Here is a 21,015-nt window from a genome sequence, read left to right on the forward strand (position 1 = left end):
CTTAGTTCACTACTCTCCTTATTTAGAATTCTACCACGACAAGGTTACCCTTTGTCCTCACCCCACCTTCCTTCCTAAGATGGTCTCCGCTTTCCATCTCAATCAAACCATCACTCTATGCCCATTTTCATGCCAAAGCCTCATAACAATGATCGTGAGAAACTTCTGCACTCACTAGACTGTAAACGGGTTCTGGCTTACTATAAACAAAGGAATCAATCTACTATGAGACCTTCTCAGTTCTTCATTTCCTTTAATCCAAATGATCCTGGTCAACCACTCTCTAAGAGAACCATCGCCAGTTGGTTATCACAATGCATTCAGTTTTGTTACAACAAACTATCAATCAAACTTCACAAGAAGCCTGAGGCGCACCAAATACGCGCCACTGCAGCATCAGTTGCCCACTTGAACAAGTTCCATTACTGGATATCTGCAAAGCAGCAACCTAGTTATCCATCCATACCTTCACGGCACACTGTTGTATACAACAGCAAGCAGCCTCTGATGCAGCGCTGGGCACAGCAGTCTTGTCGACTCTTCAAAACAGATGAGACTGTCTACTACCATATGGGTTGCTGTCCTGAACTTCAAAAACATACCAAATGGACACAACCCGGGAGCTTGGGACTCCCGGACAACATGGCTAATTCAGCCATGCTATCGACGGGGAAAAAGCAAGTTTGCTTACCGTAAACGATGTTTCCTTAGATAGCAGGATGAATTAGCCATGCGATCCCTCCCTCCTTCCTAGACAGTCCCACAAAGGACACCTTTTTTATTACCTCTCGCTTGGCTACAAAGAAACTGAGGAGAAGAGGGGAAACGCACGGGAAGATCACCTCGCAGTCGCACAAAGTGTGACTCACTGAGGAAACTCCGCCTACTTTGGGCCACAACGCTTCCCAAACAGCATGGCTAATTCATCCTGCTATCTACGGAAACACCGTTTACAGTAAGCAAACTTGCTTACTTGTTCCATCCCATCTGTGATTTTGAACAACTCTGTCATATCCCCACTGTTGTCACTTCTCCAAGCTGAAGAACTCTTAACTTCTTTAGCCATTCTTCATGGGCAATTCTTTCCACCCCTTTTATCATTTTTGTGGCTCTTCTCTATCTATACCTTTTCTAGTTCCATTTGTATAGAGTTTATGGGACAGCATCGTGTTCTGCTTTTGGTGTGATCAAGAAAACTTTTCCTGGGCAAGGGGCACAGCGTGTGCAGCACTTCCAGCTCGAGAAGCAGAAGTTGGGTTTGAAACACAAACCTAGATCTATCATATGATAGCCTAGTGATTAGATTTCTGATTGGTTGTGATTTTTTTTTTTAAACTACAAATGATGTAAAGTAATGAAAATAGCTATGTCCACTGTCACTAAAAGCTTCTTGTATTTATTGCAATACAAACTTATTAAACTGTGATACTGTTATTATCCCTGCAACAATCTCTCAAATATTATGATGAAAAGAGCTGCAAGATCAATCAAATTTATCCCCTTCTGATCTAGCGTATATGGTTAAGTGGCTGTAAAACATAGATTTGAGTGAATCAATGACATGCTAAATGAGTGGATGTATTTTTATGATCCAGTATTGGGTTGGCATAACAGTCTAGTGGTAGGAGCAAAAACTGCCATGAAATTTGATTATTTTAGTGTAGTACTATTTTCCTGGCACTGGACTTCATAACAGAAAAGAAGTTTGCAGCACAGGACCCTGGATCACTGACCCATGGTCCCAAAGAACAGGAGTGATGCTGGACTTAGGGATTTTACCCAACTGACGGTACAGTAAGAAAGTGGCAATTAGAAGAGGGAGGGAAACAGGGGGACAGATAGAGGTAAGAGAGAGGGATTATAGAGGGAAATAGATGGCAGGAGAGAAAAACATGTCTTTTTGTAAAGTAAAAAACTAGTGACAGCAAAATGGACAGAGAAAAGATTTGATAGAACTGAAATCCATTTCTTCTCCATAGCAAAACATGTTTGAGAAGATCTTTGGAAAACATGCACCGCAAGCTATGAATGAAGTGAAGAAAAATATTCAAAGTAGACACACACAAATATTTTGCTAGTCATCAAATTACTCATGTTCTGGTTGTAAATGAGCTACTAATTGTCATGTTTTCATGCTTGAAGGACCGGCAGAAACTCCTGAAGGAACTTGAACAGATGCAGAATGAAGATCTGGCCCGAAGGAGACAAATTGTGGCTCAGATGCCACCACAGCTGTTCGAACCTGCTTATCGCCGTGTTGAAATTAAAGAGGACTGGCAGAGAGCGCTGGAATGTGCCTTTGAAGACATATATACAGAAGACAGAAGTAAGATGTGATTATTTTACTTCCATGTATATCTGTCTATTAGATGAAAATTGAAGGGTCTCTACTCAAGTGTTTACAATCTAAGGGGTAGATTTTAAAAAGCATTTACTCGAGCAAAACTGGTTTTTGCTCGAGTAAATACACTTTACTCAAGTAAGTGGGCTTTTCAAAATTGCTACAATATATGCCATTGAATTGTCCATAGGATTTACTCAAGTAAGTGCACTTTACTCGAGTAAATAGCTTTTGAAAATTGCTACGATAGTATGTCACATTTACATGCGTAACTCCTTTGAAAATGACCCCCTAAGTGAAGAAAGCTTAAGGATGGCTAAACACACAGAGGTCAAATGAGTTCCTCAAGGTCACACGTGAAGTTATGGAAATGAGGTTCAGAGGGGAATTATCAAGCTTCACAGTTCTGTACTTTAACCATCAGACTGTATTTCCTAGCCCTAAGAGACTATTTCCTAGAAACTAAAATATTTATGATTTTATTTTAATGCTTAATGTTGATATTTTACTATTATGAATTTGGGATAGAGAAGTTGTAAATTCTTATTTTAGTTATTAGTCTAAAAATTAATGTAGTCATGAAAACTGCTAGACTGGGCTATATTATGACCAGTTTTTGTTGGTTTTTTTTTTCCAATTGTAAAACTTCTTTCAGACTTCTTTTTGCATGCTCATTCTATCTAGAATCAAATTGTGGATGATGTTTAATTTGCTGTATTTAAATCTTTAAAATGTGAGCAGTGGTTTTTTTTTTTTTTTTAATTCTTCGTTTAAGAGGTGAAAGGAGATATGATATTACATCTTGAACCAGAGCCTTTGCCAGTGCCCTCTGTTCAGACCAAGGATGAAGATTTGGATCTCTCTATGGAGCCTGAGCATGTGCATGATACTCAACAGCAATCAGATAATGGCAGAGCTGAGGAAGTTGTATCTGAGCCAGGTAAATCGAGGCATAACGAAAGCTTGAAACTCTATAATCTGTTTAAAAAAAAAAAAAGTTTTAAAGAAGGCATTTGGAGAGTAAAGTCTCTTTGAAATATTTTGCCTGTGTCATGTTTACACTGTTCCCTGGTTGAAAATTAAATTTTGGTAAATTACAATAAATCCACATTAGGACAACCCTCTCTCCCCCCCCCCGAACAGACATTTTGTTTAGCAATCAGGATGATTTAGAATAGCTGAATGATAAACATTTTTTATTTCTGTGATTTGTATGGAAAAATTTCCTTGCGTGGTTGGATACCTGTTGAACAGTGCAAAAGTAAAGTGTATAAAAAAAAAGTTGAGGGAAAAATAAAGGAAAGGCTTGTACTTTTTTTTTTTTTTTAATCTTTTATGAATTGAAAGATAAGCTCAGCCAGAAGGGTTCTCTCTGGAAGAGACTTATGATTTTCTTTCTAATGTAGAGTATGCCATAATATATATTTCCTAGCATGTAGCTAGAAGGACTCAGGACCAATGGTTTATGTGTTCCCCTGCTAGCAGATGGAGACGGAGTCAGGTTTCAAAGCAGACGTCACCCTAGATATACCCCTTCAGTGACCTCAGTCATTCAGTATCTCTCCGTCTCCTAGCAGTTGTGGATGCTATCCCCACACCAGCAGCAGTGTTAGCGGGATTGTAGTACTAATTCAAAGGAGAAATTTTACCTTCAAATTGAAAAGAAGATTGAGCCCCACTCTCCTGCGGTGGTACCTAAGGGTCCCTCCCCCAGTTGAAAATTCCTGAAGTGATTTCTGAGATCCCTCAGAGGTGTGCCTTGGTCCGGTAGCTGGCTCCCGGCATGGACTTTGCTGCTGAAGCATCTGAAAGGCAGCAAGTGCTGAAGCCGAGTGCGGCGGTGAAAGCCTAAGCCCTCTCCCCCCGCAGCCAGAGACCGTCTCTGTCCTCAGCCAGTAAGCACTGAGACCAGGTAAGTAGAGAAGAACTCCTCCGTTCCAGAGATGTGGAAGAGCTTCGGTAAGTCTTTCCTTTGGTCTCCTTGCTCGGCGCACCGTACCGACATTGTTCTTGATCCCATTTGGGCGAGGGAAGAGGGTTTCCGAGTGGGTTGAACTGCCCCCCGATGGGCTAGGCCCCGCTTCCGACTTGGTGCTTTTTCCATGTGGCGATCCATGGTGGCGCCATCTCGCGGTTTGGAGCGGCACCATTTTCCCCTTTGTCCGTTGGTACGTGCGGTGCGGGCTAGCCCTCTGAGCGCATAACTGCACACATAACCATGTGCATAACCACGTGCACTTCTTAGCGCATAACCAGTCGCTTAGTTCTAAACGCACCGAAGGGAGTTAGTGCGTACTCGAGAGGCAGCTACCGGCTAAACGCACAACCAACAGAAGTTATGGCCCTGGCAGCAAAGAAGCTCAGACGCCACTCCCTTTGCGCTGCCTGCCATATTAGGGCTGCACAGTCTGACCTGGAATCCTGCCTGTGTCAGCACTGTGAGGAGGCCCAGGGAGGGCTGGATCAGAACTTTTCCAAGTCCGGTTCATCTCAGTCTGAGGACGGGTTAGCCACAACCTTATCAGGGAGCACCCCGGACTTGAGCAATTTTGGGGCTGTGTCCTCCCCGGGAGAGGGCAGTTCAGCGGCACCTACCCCATTCCCTCCTGGGCCAAATATGGACCGGGCGGCCTTCTCTTGGTTGTAATTTTTGCAGGGCCTCCAAGTCTTTGTTCAGGCGCAGTCAGCCCCTGCCCCGGCCTGAGCGGAACCCCAGCTGGGAAGGCCTCATCCTGTCAGCAGGCCTCAGGACATATCTCGCCTCACCAAGGGTATCGCTGACAGGGACACCACGGATGACGACGGGGATTCATTGGAGGACGGGGAAATCCCTCCAGGCCTGGAGGCATACCGGACTATGCTTTGATTTTTCCACAGAGATGAATTACCGGCCCTAGTCTCTCAGACCCTGAAGACTCTGGGAGTTCCGGGCACAGACCCTATGTCTGAACCAAAGAAGAAACCCATCCTGATGTCTCTACAGAAAGCCTCTTGCTATTTTCCGATGCTGAAAGCCATCCAGGAGTTGGTTGACCTGGAATGGGACGCCCTGGAGGCAAGCTTTAACGGAGGTCAGGCTTTGGAGGCCTTGTACCCTCTGGACCCAGTGGTCTAGGAATGTCTGCGTTTCCTGAAAGTGGATGCCCTTTCTGTGCCATCTCGAAGCAAACTATCCCTGTAGAGGGAGGAGTGGCCTTGAAGGAGCTCACGATAGGCAGTAGGAATCCATCCTTAAGCAAGCTTTTGACACAAGAGCAATGACACTGCAAATCGCTTCCTGTGTGTTCTAGTGGCTCGCTTGTGTCTGCTCCTTTCGAGAGGCCGATAGCTCGGGGGCGCATGCCAAAGAGGTGATTGATGCAAGCTGGCGGATGCAAGCTCGGACTTGGTGCGTACCTCGACCAGAGGAGTAGCTTCTGTGCTGGTGGCCAGAAGACAACTATAGCTGAGAAATTGGTCAGCGGATGCAACTTCTAAGGTGAACCTCACAAAGATGCCCTTTAAGGGTTCCCTCCTATTTGGAAGCGAACTGGAGAAACTTGCCAGTAAGTGTGGCGAATCTCCAGTGCCCTGGCTATCGGAAGATAAGAAAAATAGGTCACAGCGCCCCTCACCCACGAGGGGACAGACCAGGGGCTCCCAGTGCTTCCTGCCCTACAGACACTCATCATTTCAGTTCTCTGCCCTCGGGAAGGTCTCACTCCTTTTGAAACTGACAGCCGAAAAGAGGAGCAGGTTTGGGCTCAGTTTCGACCCGAACTCCCCAATGAAATTGGGCTGACCCATCCCCGGGACTAGGAGATAAGGGCAGACTATCCTTATTCTATCAGCGGTGGGTCGAGATCACGTCTGACAAATGGGTGCTGGACATCATACGAGAAGGTTATGCTCTGGAATTTCGCAGTATTCCTTGGGACAAGTTCATGATGTCACATTGCCACTCCCAGTACAAGAAATTGGCAGTGGAATCCACACTAATAAGGCTCCTCAGTCTGAGGGCTATAACTCCTGTACCTACAACACAAGTAAATACGGGACTTTTTTCCCATCTATTTCATCGTACCCAAGAAAAAGGGTTCTTTCCGACCCATCCTGGATCTCAAGAGCGTCAATCGTGTTAAATGCCAAACACGCTTAAGGCGCTTCTCCACGGACACAAGGATACCATACCAAATTTTGTAGAAACAAATATTAATTTTTTATTGTATATGAATAAGCAATACAGATATCTTTGGAGACACAGATGGCAGTATTTCTGCTTGCAGAAAGAAAGACAGGGGCTAGTGCTTTGCATATCAGTGAGATTGCCTGTTTCATCTATAAAAAGAAAATCTCAAATAAGTAAAATTGCATGAACCTATGGGAGTATCACGTACACAGTTTCTCATGTCAAAACAAGATATATTGGACCTATATTACCCTGATCCCCTTTCTCAAACTGAGGTCCACTTGCCTGATGTTCACATCAATCTTCCGTTAGTCCTTTGTCCTGTCATTTTCTTCACCCTCAGAGAGATCTCCAAGACCTAAGCTGTTTGTTCAGGTGCTATTGTAATTGGAATATTAGCCTAAGATTCTGACCTTTTCCCTCTGCTTTTCTGTGACCCTATGACCCTCCATCACAAGTTTTGGACAGCTCCAGCTGCTGTCCAGATGTATCCTGGAATTTCTCCAGATTAGGGTCAATAGGGCATTTAAGGTTCACATGGCCAGAACTGCAAACAGGCCAAGGCAGCAGAGGATTCTGGGTCAATCATAGTCTCCATGTTGGGCTCTGAATCAGGCATACATATCAACCGTCACCTGTGGATAGTCCACTTCTGAATGGAAACTCTACGCTCCGTCATAATGGCAGTACAACCAGGAGAGTTCTTGACCTCCCTGGTCCTCTCGGAGGCTTACCTTCATATTCCAATCCGTTTTCTGTGCTTTGCGGTATAGTCCTCCATTACCAGTTCTGGGCATTGCCCTTCGGCCTGGCAACCACCCCCAGAACATTCTCCAAAATTATGGTGGTCGTGGCAACAGCAGTGAGGAAAGAAAGGAATCCTGATGCACCCTTACTTGGACGACTGGCTGATCTGGGCAAAGTCGTTGGAAGAGAGCCTCCACGTGACCAGCAGGGTCAGCTCTCTTCTACAGGAGCTCGGTTGGGTTGTGAAGATGGACAAGAGCAGCCTCAAACCCTTCCAGTCTTTAAGAGTACCCAGGGGCCCAATTTTACACCAAGCAGGGCAAGGTCTGTCTTCCTCCCTCCCGGAGAAGGAAACTGATGGACCAAGTGCGTCGCTTGATGAACACAATGCACCCCAGGGTGTCGGACTATCTCCAGGTCCTTGGCCTCATGGCATCTACCCTGGAAGTTGTGCTGTGGGCAAGGGCACACATGCGGCCTCTCCAGCACTCCCTACTGTCACGCTGGAACCCACTGTCTCAAGACTACTCGATCTGCCTCCACAAACCGATGGAAGTATGCTCTCTGCTCCATTGATGGCTACATGAAGTTCAACTGAGCAAGGGTGTAAGACTCTCCCTACTGGGCTGGATCGTCCTTACGACTGACATGAGCCTCTGGGTGTGGGGAGCTCACTGTCCAGAGCTGACAACCCAGGGGCGATGGACCGAGGAAGAGGCAAACTGAAACATAAACCACCTGGAAGTGTGGGCAGTCAGATTAGTATGCCTGCAGTTCAGCCACAGGCTCCAGGGGCAAGCAATCTGCATAATGTCGGACAACGCAACAACTGTAGCCTACATCAACCACCAGGGAGGAACCAAGAGCCACCAAGTGTCTCTGGAAATAGACCTTATGGAATGGGTGGAATTAAACCTGCAAGGGATCTCTGCCTCCTACATTTGCGAGAAAAGACAACGTCAAAGCAGACTTTCTCAGCAGGGAAAACCTGGAGCCGGGGGAATGGACACTGTCAACCAGAGCCTTCTAGCTCCTTGTAGATCGCTGGGGCCTCCTATCCTTCGACCTACAGGCTATATCTCACAATGCAAAGGTTTCCCGGTTCTTCAGTTGCAGATGAGATCAGCACTCCCAAGGGATCGACACACTTGTCCAGACCTGGCCAGAGGAGGACTTACTGTATGCCTTCCCCCTCATGGTCTCTACTGGGCAAGATCATCTGCAAGATCGAACACCACATAGGACTAGTCCTGGTGGCCCCGGATTGGCCCAGGTGCCCATGGTATTCAGAGGCTTCTCGTGGAGAGTCTCCTTTGCCTCCTCCCACACAGGGATCTTCTCCAGCAAGGCCCGATTCTTCATGAAGATCCAGCTCTATTCTCTCTTACGGTCTGGCCCTTGAGAGGGCTCGCCTGACAAAGCGCAGATATTCGGCAGATGTAATTGCCACATTGCTCTACGTGCGGAAGTTTCAACGTCCCTGACATACATATGGAGCTAGAGAATATTTGAGGCTTGGTACGGGGAGCATGTGGTGCCCCTGCAAATGGCCAAAATCACCAGGATCCTGGAAATTTTTCAGGATGGTCTGAACAAAGGTCTGTCCCTCAACTCCTTGAAGGTCCAGGTGGCAGCCCTCTCCTGCTTCAGGGCCGAGGTGAATGGAACCCATCTGATGGTGCATCCAGATTTGGCCCGTTTCCTAAAAGGGGTTAAACATCTCCGACCACCTTTAAAGTTGCCAGTTCCCCTATGGCCTTCCTTCAGACCCGTGCAGTCTGTCATTTCGCCTATTAACATTAAAGACTGTATTCTTGGTGGCGATATGCTTGGCTTGTCTCATCTCTGAACTACAGGCACTGTCTTGCCGGGAACTGTTCCTTCGATTTACTCCAGGAACAGTACAGCTATGCACTGTCTCCTCCTTCTTACCAAAGGTAGCCTCAGAGCTTCACCTGAACCAATCCATCTCCTTACCGTCCCCGGATAGACACAAGGACATGGAAGACTACCACCTCCTTTGCCATCTAAATGTTGGTAGACTTTTAGAGTGGTATCTGGAACGTTCAGAACCAGTGTGCAAGACTGATCGCTTGTTTGTTCTTCATGGGAGAAAGAAACAGGGCGAAGTGGCTTTGCGAACTACCATAGCTCACTGGGTCAAGGAAGTAATCAGGGCAGCTTACGTAGAAGCAGGGTATTCTTTACCTCTCCAGGTCAAAGCTCATTCTAGAGCCCAAGCAGTATCCTGGGTGGAAGCTAAACTACTGTCTCCCGCCGACATCTATCGAGCAGCGACGTGGTCCTCCTTACACACCTTCTCCAGGTTCTACCACCTAGATGTTCAGGCCCGAGAGGATGCAGCTTTTACGAGGGTGGTGCTAACTGGACCGCGAGCAGCCTCCCGCCCTGTTCAGGAGTAGCTTTTGTACATCCCATTGATCCTGAATCCATCTGGCTACATGCTAGGAAATTGAGAAATTACTTACCTGATAATGTCGTTTTCCTTAGTGTAGACAGATGTACTCAGCATCCTGCCCATGGCTGCCCAGGAGAGGCGCCAAGGAATTGCCCATGAGGCGGACCTAGATTCCATGTGATTACAGGTATGCCATTGCCCTACCCCTAGTTCAGGGCATCTATAGTATTTCTGGGATTCAGCGCTTGTGTTGATTGAGTACAGTTGCGGTCTCCAATTTTTGATCAAGCTTATTAATCAAGTTTTTATTCAAGTTGTATCCAAATTCTAATCAAGTTCTTCAGTAATATGTCCACAATGGCTTTATGAAGAGAATATTGAAGGGCTGAGGTCACTGCAGGGGTGTATGTAGGGTGACGTCAGCTTTGAAACCTGACTCCATCTCCATCTGCTGGCAGGGGAACACATAGCCCATTGGTCCTGATCCATCTGTCTACACTAAGGAAAACGAAATTATCATGTAAGTAATTTCTCCATTAATGTTATGTTTTTAATATACATTGTAGACCACTCACCACAGAGATAGTAAAATATTTTTTTTGAGTATGAGTAATAGTGACAGCAAGCCAGACTCAGTATATACCCATAACACTGAGGGAAAGATGGATAGTGTCTATATATGATCTTCTGAGACCGATAGATGGTCCAGTACTGAACACGAACAGATAAATGTGGCAGTTTTTGTCTAAGATTTTTTTTTCTGTCCCTTGAAGCAGTACCAAGACGAAACATTTAGCTAATGTCGGGATATTGGGTGTTTATGAACTAGGTTTGCTGGAGTTTGGAGAATTCACAGGTTCTGATACATATTCATGGACTTTTTAAACACATAGATATCAGACCGGTGAATGAATGAATGGGAAGACACACTGCATCTGGCTTGCTGACACTCATTAATATTACTCATATACTGTATATGGTGTGTGTAATTCAAAAATAAATGTTTCCTATCTCTCTCTGGTAATTGGTCTATATTTGTTTGAGATTGGTTGTTCTTGTGTTTTGATGTTTTGATATGCATTCTAACCCAGAAAATAAAAATAAATGTGAATTTTAAATCTAAAAATTGTATATTGCATTGACCAGCCATTTTTGATACTGTTACATGACTGTTCAAATTCCTCTACTTGTAGCTTTTAGTAAATGTGATTGCTGAATATACAGTATTTATTAAGACAATATGCAGTGCTGTTAGAAAGCTTTAATTATATTCTTGGTCAGAACCTAGTAACAGAAGGAAATGTCTCAAACTTAATTTGTAGTCATAGTATAGTTGTGAGAACCTGTATCCCATTGATCTATATCTAGCTATGCCAAAGTAATTTTTTTTTTTTTTGTTTTGTTTCCCCTCTCCAAAGTGCCTGCAGCAAAGGAATTTACCCAGCCTCCATCAAATTTAGTTCTAAAGAAATTGCTAAATAAGATCAGGACCCAGAAAAACCATTGGATGTCTAAGGCAGAGACAGAAACTTTAAGTGACACAATTGAATCTGGGTCCCTTCCCATTGAAGAGAGAGGCATGGATGGACGCATTGCAGACCAGGAACCCCATCCCAATACCCCATTCATGGGTAAGCTCCATGTGGCTCTTCATGTTGCATTGAATACTTCTAGGTATGAGTGTGTGCTTGTTATTTATAGCAGTGTTTCCTAATTCTCTTCTGGAGGCATTCCTAATGGGTTTGGTTTTCATGATATCCATATGAAAGATTTCTATGTGGCTTTTTAATTTTTTTTATTTTGGGCACCTGAGATATACTGCTTTATACACATTTGAAATGATCCTTAAACTGTGTGTGTTAGCCATATAGTCTTCAGTCAGTTCAGAATCCTCTTTGGCATGAATGTCTGTTTTTGATTTCGTGAGTTGTACTATTTCTATTGCTTTTGTGCAGGCCCTCTCTTGGACATGATCCAGACTTCTGCCAGGAGTATGGTCTCTGCAGTGGTGGCGCAGAGGCTCCTGTGGCTGTGAAATTGGTCAGCAGATGTATGGTCTAAAGCCCAGCTGTCAAACCTCTCCTTCAGGGGGAAGTTTCTCTTCTGTGAGGACTTGGAGCAGCTCGTGAAGCAGGACAGGAAGGGTCCTAGGAAGTCCTTTCCTCCGCGAGCCTGTTTTCAAGAGGCTAGGAGATTTCGGACAGGCAGGACCCCTGCGCCAGCATTGCAGAAACAGAATCTGGGCAGACAGCAACCTTTTCAGAATCAGCACAGATCCCTGAGGGTTCATGGATCCCAAGCAGAGAGCGGAAACAAAGTTGGACAATGAAGGTTTGTTGGTCCGCTCCTCCCTGTAAGCTATTGGAGGGAGGTGGTCTCTCTTTTTTACGAGAAGTGGACTAGAATCACGTCGGACCAGTGGGTCTTGGAGTTGATGAGACTGTTATGCCTTAGAATTTTCTCAGCTGCTCAGGGACGCCTTTGTAGTTTCCCACTGCGTTTCCCGGTGCAAGCGGGAGGCTGTGCGGGAAACAATTCATCTGTTACAATGTCTGCACGCCATTGTTCCAGTGCCTCCTCAGGAGAGGGGGCAAGGCAGGTATTCTGTACTTTGTGGCGCTAAAGAAAGACTCGATTTGCAGAAGGTAAATGCCGTCCTCTGGGTGCTGCATTTTCAGAAGGAGACGCTAAGCACGGTGATAGCGACGGTGTGCAAAGGGGAGTTTCTGGCGTCGTCTGGCTTGTCAGAGGGCTATCTTCATATCCCCATTCGGCCCGAACACCAGAAGTTTCTGAGGTTCATGGTTCTGGGAGAACATTTCTAGTTTCGAGCTCTTCCTTTTTGGGTGGGCGACTGCGCCGTGCACATTCACAGAGGTGATGCTAGTAGTGGCGGTGACAATCAGTAAGGAAGGTATCCTGGTGCACCCATTCCTTGATGATTGGATGATATGGGTGAAGTTTGAGGTGGAGTGTGGTCGCTCATTCCAGCGGGTACTTCAGCTTCTGGAGGCATTGGGCTGGGTGATGAACCTTGCAAAGAGTCATCTGAGGCCGATCCAATCTTTGGAGTATCTGAGGGCACGCTTCGATATCCAGCTGGGGAAGGTGTTTCTGACTTCGGAGAGAGTCCTTAAGCTGCAGAGTCAGGTTCTTCAGTTTCTGTGCCTGTTGGTACCCAAGGTCTAGGATTACCTGCAGGTCCTGGGTTACATGGCTTCTACGCTGGACTTTGTACTATGGGCTTTTGCTCAACTGTGGTCCTCTGCAAGGGGCTCTGATATCCTGTTGGAATTCGCTGTCTGAAGAATTTTGGCTTCCTTTACCGTTGCCAGAGGATGCCAGGTCCAGTCTTTCATGGTGGCTGTCTTGGCGCAATCTGGAGAAGGGGAATGGATCTGGAAATACTTGACTGGGTACTGGTGACCACGGATGCCAGCCTCTCTGGTTGGGGGGTGATTTGTCAAGGAAAATCAGCCCAGAGCAGTGGTCGCTGGAGGAGGAGGCTTGGTTGATTAATTGGCTGGAAACCAAAGCAGTGCACAAGGCCTTAGGAACATAAGAACATGCCATACTGGGTCAGACCAAGGGTCCATCAAGCCCAGCATCCTGTTTCCAACAGTGGCCAATCCAGGCCATAAGAACCTGGCAAGTAAACTAAGTCTATTCCATGTTACCGTTGCTAGTAATAGTGGTGGTTATTATCTAAGTCAACTTAATTAATAGCAGGTAATGGACTATTCCTCCAAGAACTTATCCAATCCTTTTTTAAACACAGCTATACTAACTGCACTAACCACATCCTCTGGCAACAAATTCCAGAGTTTAATTGTGCGTTGAGTAAAAAAGAACTTTCTTCGATTAGTTTTAAATGTGCCACATGCTAACTTCATGGAGTGCCCCCTAGTCTTTCTATTATCCAAATGAGTAAATAAACCGATTCACATCTACCTTTTCTAGACCTCTATCATATCCCCCCTCAGCCATCTCTTCTCCAAGCTGAAAAGTCCTAACCTCTTTAGTCTTTCCTCATAGGGGAGCTGTTCCATTCCCCTTATCATTTTGGTAGCCTAACTCTGTACCTTCTCCATCGCAATTATATCTTTTTTGAGATTTGTACACAGTATTCAAGGTGCGGTCTCACCATATCTTAACCATACCATAACCTTAAAAAAATGGTCAACACAACTACCAAAGACAGTTTCTTCAGACTACAGGTTTTGAAACGACTGAGACCACTCTTATTTTTCCAAGACTTCAGGACAGTCCTCCAGGCTCTTCTGTTCGCCAAAATAGATTACTGCAGTGCCCTCTTTCTAGGCCTCCCTAAATCTACCACCAAACCACTGCAGATGTTACAAAATGCGGCAGCGAGACTGCTGACCAACACCTGCCGCGGTGAACACATCTCCCCCGTCCTCAGAAACCTACATTGGTTACCAGTAAATTTCAGAATCCTGTACAAATCTATTACCCTAATACACAAAACCATCCATCAGCAACTCCAACTCGACCTGGATATCCCTTTCAAACTCCACTCCTCTAACAGACCAACGAGAGATATCCACAAAGGCACTCTGAAATATCCCCCTACTAAAGCCACTCGCCTCTCTACGACCAAAGACAGAGCTTTTTCAATTGCAGGCCCAGCTATCTGGAACAATATCCCAGCAAATCTCAGATTGGAACCCTGCCTCTTAACCTTCAGAAAAAGACTAAAGACGTGGCTCTTTCACCAAGCCTTCCCAGATCCACCGGATAATCACTAGTTTGAGCCTCACTTCTTACAAGGACCTTGACACACTTCCTCCTGAACAATGGACACTGGCATTTCCTGGTTAAAGCATATGCTCTAACCCGTTAAATTATTCGTATCATGTTATATTTATTCTACCTGCCTCTATCTTCCTTCCAGCTTGTCTTTAAGCCTCCAAGTTTTCCATACCTTGTTGATTGTAACTTTGACTTATTCCTTTTCCTTTGTTATCTATTATTTACCAGAATTGTTACCTCAGTTTTACCCTTTGTTAAAATGTAAACCGATCCGATATGGTTATCTACTATGAAGGTTGGTATAGAAAACTGCTAAATAAATAAATAAATATCTATTATGATATTTTCCGTTTTATTCACCATTCCCTTTCTAATAATTCCCAACATTCTGTTTGCTTTTTTGACTGCCGCAGCACACTGAACCAACGATTTCAATGTGTTATCCACTATGATACCTAGATCTCTTTCTTGGGTTGTAGCACCTAAATCTATGCAGATGATATACAATTTTTGGTCCCCTTCAAAACATCTTGGTCAGCTACTTTATCTATCCACTATTAATTCCTGGCTCTCCCATAATCGCTTAAAGTTAAATCCGTCAAAAACTGAAATTGTTTATCTAACATCCATTTCAGATTCATCTATTGGCCCTACTTCTCATCTAATAATAAATGACATATCTATCCCAATAACACACTATGCTACAAATTTAGGAGTCATTATAAACACAGATCTTTCAATGAAACAGCACATATCCTCTCTTACAAAAAAATCATTCTATAAACTTCAGCTCCTGAAACGTCTTCGTTCTCTTCTCTTTCACTGTGATTTCAGAACTGTTCTTCAGTCTCTAATTTTCTCTGGTCTAGACTACTGTAATGCTCTCTATTTAGGTCTACCCGATTCTTCGTTATACCCTTTACAATTGGTTCAAAACAGTGCAGCTCGCATTCTATCTGGCACTTCACTTCGAAACCACATTAGTCCTATCTTACAATCTTTCCACTGGCTTCCCATAAAATTTAGGATAAAATACAAAGTTCTTACCATAATCCACAGTTTAATACACAATTCTTCATCCACTTGGCTCTGCTCTTTACTCCGCATTTACAAACCGACACAACATTTAAGATCATTAACACAAAACTTACTTGACATACCCTCACCTCGTCTAGCAAGACTCGAAATCACCAGAAAAAGAGCGTTTTCTGTAGCAGGCCCTTCACTCTGGAACTCTCTCCCAATTTTCCTTCGCTCAATATCAAATCCACTTCATTTCAAAAAATCTCTCAAAACATATCTTTTTCAACTTGCTTTCAACATAACGCCAACTCATCCAACCTCCACCACTCAACCTCTTCTCATTCCCCTTACGTCTTCATAATATTTTGATTCATCCCAATTTTGCTCTTACTAAGAGATAACTTTCTTCCCTATATTCATTCTCCTTGACCCGTCCCCCCTTCCCTCTCTACCTTTCCTCAAGGCATAAATTTCTTTGTTATAAGATAAAATTTTTTGTTTAAATTAGCTACCTAGGTAGCTATATACCATTTTTTAATGTACTTTTTTACAACTTATTTTAATTTCTTTGATTTTATTTCTTCTGTAAACCGTTTTGATAAAATGTACTTTTAAAAAAACAGTATATAAATACTTTTAAATAAAATAAATAATATGGAACCTAACATTGTGTAACTATAGCATCATCTTGCACTTATCCACATTAAATTTCATCTGCCATTTTGATGCCCAATTTTCTAGTCTCACAAGGTCTTCCTGCAATTTATCACAATCTGCTTGTGATTTAACTACTCCAAACAATTTTGTATCATCTGCAAAATGATTCTCACTCGTCTTATTTCTTTCCAGATCATTTATAAATATATTGAAAAGTAAGGGTCCCAAAACAGATCCCTGAGGCACTCCACTGCCCACTCCCTTCCACTGAGAAAATTGTCCATTTAATCCTACTCTCTGTTTCCTGTCTTTTAGCCAGTTTGCAATCCATGAAAGGACATCACCACCTATCCCATGACTTTTTACTTTTCCTAGAAGCCTCTCATGAGGAACTTTGTCAAACGCCTTCTGAAAATCCAAGTATACTACATCTACCGGTTCACCTTTATCCACGTTTAATAACTCCTTCAAAAAGCAGATTTGTGAGGCAAGACTTGCCTTGGGTAAAGCCATTCTGACTTTGTTCCATTAAACCATGTCTTTCTATATGTTCTGTGATTTTGATGTTTAGAACACTTTCCACTATTTTTCCTGGCACTGAAGTCAGGCTAACCGGTCTGTAGTTTCCCGGATCACCCCTGGAGCCCTTTTTAAATATTGGGGTTACATTTGCTATCCTCCAATCTTCAGGTACAATGGATGATTTTAATGATAGGTTACAAATTTTTACTAATAGGTCTGAAATTTCATTTTTTAGTTCCTTCAGAACTCTGGGGTTTATACCATCCGGGCCAGATGATTTACTACTCTTCAGTTTCTCAATCAGGCCTACCACATCTTCTAGGTTCACCGTGATTTGATTCAGTCCATCTGAATCATTACCCATGAAAACCTTCTCCAGTACGGGTACCTTCCCAACATCCTCTTCAGTAAACACCGAAGGAAAGAAATCATTTAATCTTTCCGAGATGGTCTTATCTTCTCTAAGTGCCCCTTTAACCCCTCGATCATCTAATGGTCCAACTGACTCCCTCACAGGCTTTCTGCTTCGGATATATTAAAAAACGTTTTTACTGTGAGTTTTTGCCTCTACGGCCAACTTCTTTTCAAATTCTCCCTTAGCCTGTCTTATCAATGTCTTACATTTAACTTGCCAACGTTTATGCATCATCATATTTTCTTCTGTTGGATCCTTCTTCCAATTTTTGAATGAAGATCTTTTGGCTAAAATAGCCTCTTTCACCCCCCCTTTTAACCATGCCGGTAATCGTTTTGCCTTCTTTCCACCTTTCTTAATGTGTGGAATACATCTGGACTGTGTTTCTAGAATGGTATTTTTTTAACAATGACCACGCCTCTTGCACATTTTTTACTTTTGTAGCTGCTCCTTCCAGTTTTTTTCAAACAATTTTTCTCATTTTATCAAAGTTTCCCTTTTGAAAGTTTAGCACGAGAGCCGTGGATTTTGCATACTGTTCTTCTTCCAGTCATTAATTCAAATTTGACCATTTTATGATCACTATTGCCAAGCGGCCCCACCACAGTTACCTCTCTCACCAAATCCTGTGCTCCACTGAGAATTATATCTAAAATTGCTCCCACTCTCGTCTGTTCCTGAAACAATTGCTCCATAAAGCTATCATTTATTCCATCCAGGAACGTTATCTCTCTAGCGTGTCCCGATGATACACCTTGTTGGCGTTTTTTCCGCTTGTTTGGGACAAGTCGGTGCGAGTATTCTCGGACAATGTGACAACAGCATAAATCAGTCATCAGGGCGGTACGAAGAGTCTTCTATTGACGCTGGAGGTGCAAGATCTGTTTGTGTGGGTGGAGAAACATCTGGTGAGAATAGCTGCTTCTCATGTGACCAGAGTGGATAATGTGCAGGCAGACTTCCTTAGCAGACAGTTTCTGGTCCCAGGGGAGTGGGAGTTATCAGCTTAATCCTTCACCTTGCTGCAGACAAGGTGGGACAGACCAGTGATAGACCTCATGGGGACTCCAATAAATGCAAAAACGGATCATTTTTCAGTCTCAGACGGGAGGTTGGATTGGAGGGCATCAACACTCATTCAACCAAAGTCAACACATCTGTCGCTATACGTGTTGCCACTGTGGCGCCTTGCAGGTTGAGTGCTGTGGCACATCGAGCTTCATCCGGGCAGAGTGATTCCGGTGGCACCCGAGTGGCTGCATCGGTCGTAGTTTGCGGACCTTCTGCATCTGGTAGTAGACTGTCCCATTCGCTTGGCTCATCTCTCAGGGTTGCTACGGCAGGGACCCATATTTTCAGACCGGGAGTATCGCTTCTGTCTAGCGGCTTGACTTATGAGAGGCAGCGACTCCGTTTGAAGGGATATTCGGAGCCTATGATTGCAACTTTGCTTCAGGAAAGGAGACCTTCCACTTCAATGGCTTATGTCCAGGTGTGGAAAGTTTTTGAATCCTGGTGTTTAAAGGCAGATCTTGGCCTTCTTGCAGAGCGGTTTGACTAAGTGGTTGGTCTATAATTCCCTCTGGGTCCAGGTAGCAGCATAGAAATGATGGCAGAAGAAGACCAAACGGCCCATCCAGTCTGCCCAGCAAGCTATGTACTTTTTTTTTTTTTTTTTTTCCTCTCTCTCATACTTGTTACGCTTGGCTTCTAGTACTCTCTAGTTCTATTTCTCCTCCCCCCACCATTAATGTAGAGAGCAGTGCTGGAACTGCAGCTTTTGGGTTCCCTTCGTGGTAGGATTCAGGGAACACCGCTGGCATTTCATCTGGATGTGGCTCGTTTCCAAAGAGGGGCAAAGCATCTGTGTCCTCCGGTGTAGAAGATCTGTCCAACTTAGAATCTGATTTTGGTTCTTTGGTTGCTATGTGGTCCTTCCTTCGAGCCAATGTGGAGGGTGTCGTTGAAGGATTTAACCCTGAAGACTGTTTTCCTGGTAGCCACCTATTCGGCTAGGCGAATATCTGAGCTGCAGGCATTGTCATGTAGGGACCCTTTCTTGTGCTTTTCGGAGGATGGGGTTTCTTTACACACTGTTCCTTCCTTTTTGCAAAGGTAGTGTCATCCTTTCAACTTAATCAAGTGGTCGAGCTTCCGGCTTTTTCGATGACTAGGGAGCTTCACTTATTGGATGTGCATCGTATCCTTTTGTGATATCTCAAGGTGACGAATGCCTTTCGGGATACGAAAATGAAAGGAAAATTGGTTTTTACTTGCTAATTTTCATTCCTAAAGTACCACTGATCAGTCCAGAGACCCGTCCTCATCTATCGAAAGTCTTCCTCACTTCTGGAAATACCTGTGCTGGCATCTGATATTCTCATTGAGAAGTGTACATATTTTGGTATAGGTTTTGTAGGGGGCTCCAGCTTAAGTCTCTGTTTGCCCAAACGTTTATTGGGGTTTAAGGTAATCATCTTGGCTTGGGTACAGGTCAATACTGAGGGACTGCAGGTGGCACTCTCTGTTATGTATTTCCAACCTCCCATTCATAGCGAAAATCATGGAAAAATTGGTAAACACCCAACTATCCAACTACCTAGAGGACCACAGTATTCTGTCCCCTAACCAATATGGTTTTCGCAAAGCCGCAAGCACTGAAACGCTACTACTCTCACTCACGGACTTCCTCCTTTCTGGAATTGATAAAGGCCAAGCATATTTACTAATTCTTCTTGACTTTTCGGCGGCCTTCGACACCGTCAACCACGCCCTCCTTCTAAAACAGCTGGCAAACATTGGTTTAACAGGTGCCACACTTAACTGGTTCAAAACATTTCTAGAAAATAGAGGATATAGAGTCAAAATTCACAATAAAGAATCCCAATACCACCATTCCAATAGAGGGGTGCCGCAGGGTTCATCACTTTCACCCACACTATTCAATGTCTACCTCCTACCACTATGTCAACTTCTTACAAAACTAAGCCTGAAACACTTCCTTTTCGCTGACGACGTACAGATCGTGATCCCCATAGAAGAATCTATATCAAAAACAATGGAATATTGGGACAGTTGCTTATCAGAAATTAAACTCCTCCTCACCAGTCTAAACCTTGTACTTAATGCTTCTAAAACAGAATTCCTGCTCATATCACCGGAAAACAATAATACACTCCCAAAACCACCCACACTCCTTCAAACAGCCCAAGTAAGAGATTTAGGAGCCATCCTGGACAATCGACTCAACCTCAAACCATTCATTAACCAAACCACCAAGGACTGCTTCTACAAATTACATATTCTGAAAAGAATCAAACCACTTTTCCACGCCCAGGACTTTAGAACAATACTACAAGCAATAATCTTTTCCAAATTAGATTATTGCAACTCATTACTACTAGGCCTCCCAGCTTCCTATACCAAACCGCTACAAATGGTTCAGAACTCTGCAGCCAGAGTCCTTACAAACTCTAGGAAAATGGACCACATCTCACCTATCCTCAAAAACCTCCACTGGCTACCGATCCACTATAGAATCATGTACAAAACCATCAACATCATATACAAAACTATCAACCAAAACACGCACCTCGACCTACAAATACCTCTTAAAAAATACACTTCCGCCAGACCCATCAGGGAATACTACAAAGAGTCACTCCAAATTCCAAAGGCCAAAACCTACTAACATAAATCATTGAGTCTTAGAGCCTTCTCTTCAGCAGGTCCAACTCTCTGGAACTCTATCCCACCTGATTTGAGACAGGAGCCATGCTCTCTAACATTTAGGAAAAGACTAAAAACCTGGCTTTTCAAAAAAGCATTTCAAAGCATTGAATAAAACCTCCATTAAATAGCATAAACTCTTATTCTATAACTGGACCTAATACAAATCAACCAACCTTAAATTGACACTCATCAATACCTTCTGAGCTTTTATCATACCA

General features: G+C 43.9%; 1 protein-coding gene across 4 annotated transcripts in view; it reads left to right on the plus strand.

Annotated features, from left to right (window-relative positions):
* CEP295 (centrosomal protein 295) overlaps window positions 1–21,015 on the plus strand; it is a 212,246-nt gene that overhangs the window by 72,022 nt on the left and 119,209 nt on the right. For all 4 annotated transcript variants that reach the window (XM_029602323.1, XM_029602320.1, XM_029602321.1 and 1 more), the window contains exons 8-10: window positions 2,143–2,326; window positions 3,117–3,281; window positions 11,094–11,306. In XM_029602323.1, coding sequence (XP_029458183.1) covers window positions 2,143–2,326; window positions 3,117–3,281; window positions 11,094–11,306 — 562 coding nt within the window. The remainder of the gene's footprint in view (window positions 1–2,142; window positions 2,327–3,116; window positions 3,282–11,093; window positions 11,307–21,015) is intronic.

The sequence above is a fragment of the Rhinatrema bivittatum genome, chromosome 5 (assembly GCF_901001135.1).
Source record: "Rhinatrema bivittatum chromosome 5, aRhiBiv1.1, whole genome shotgun sequence".
NCBI classification, from domain to species: Eukaryota; Metazoa; Chordata; class Amphibia; order Gymnophiona; family Rhinatrematidae; genus Rhinatrema; species Rhinatrema bivittatum.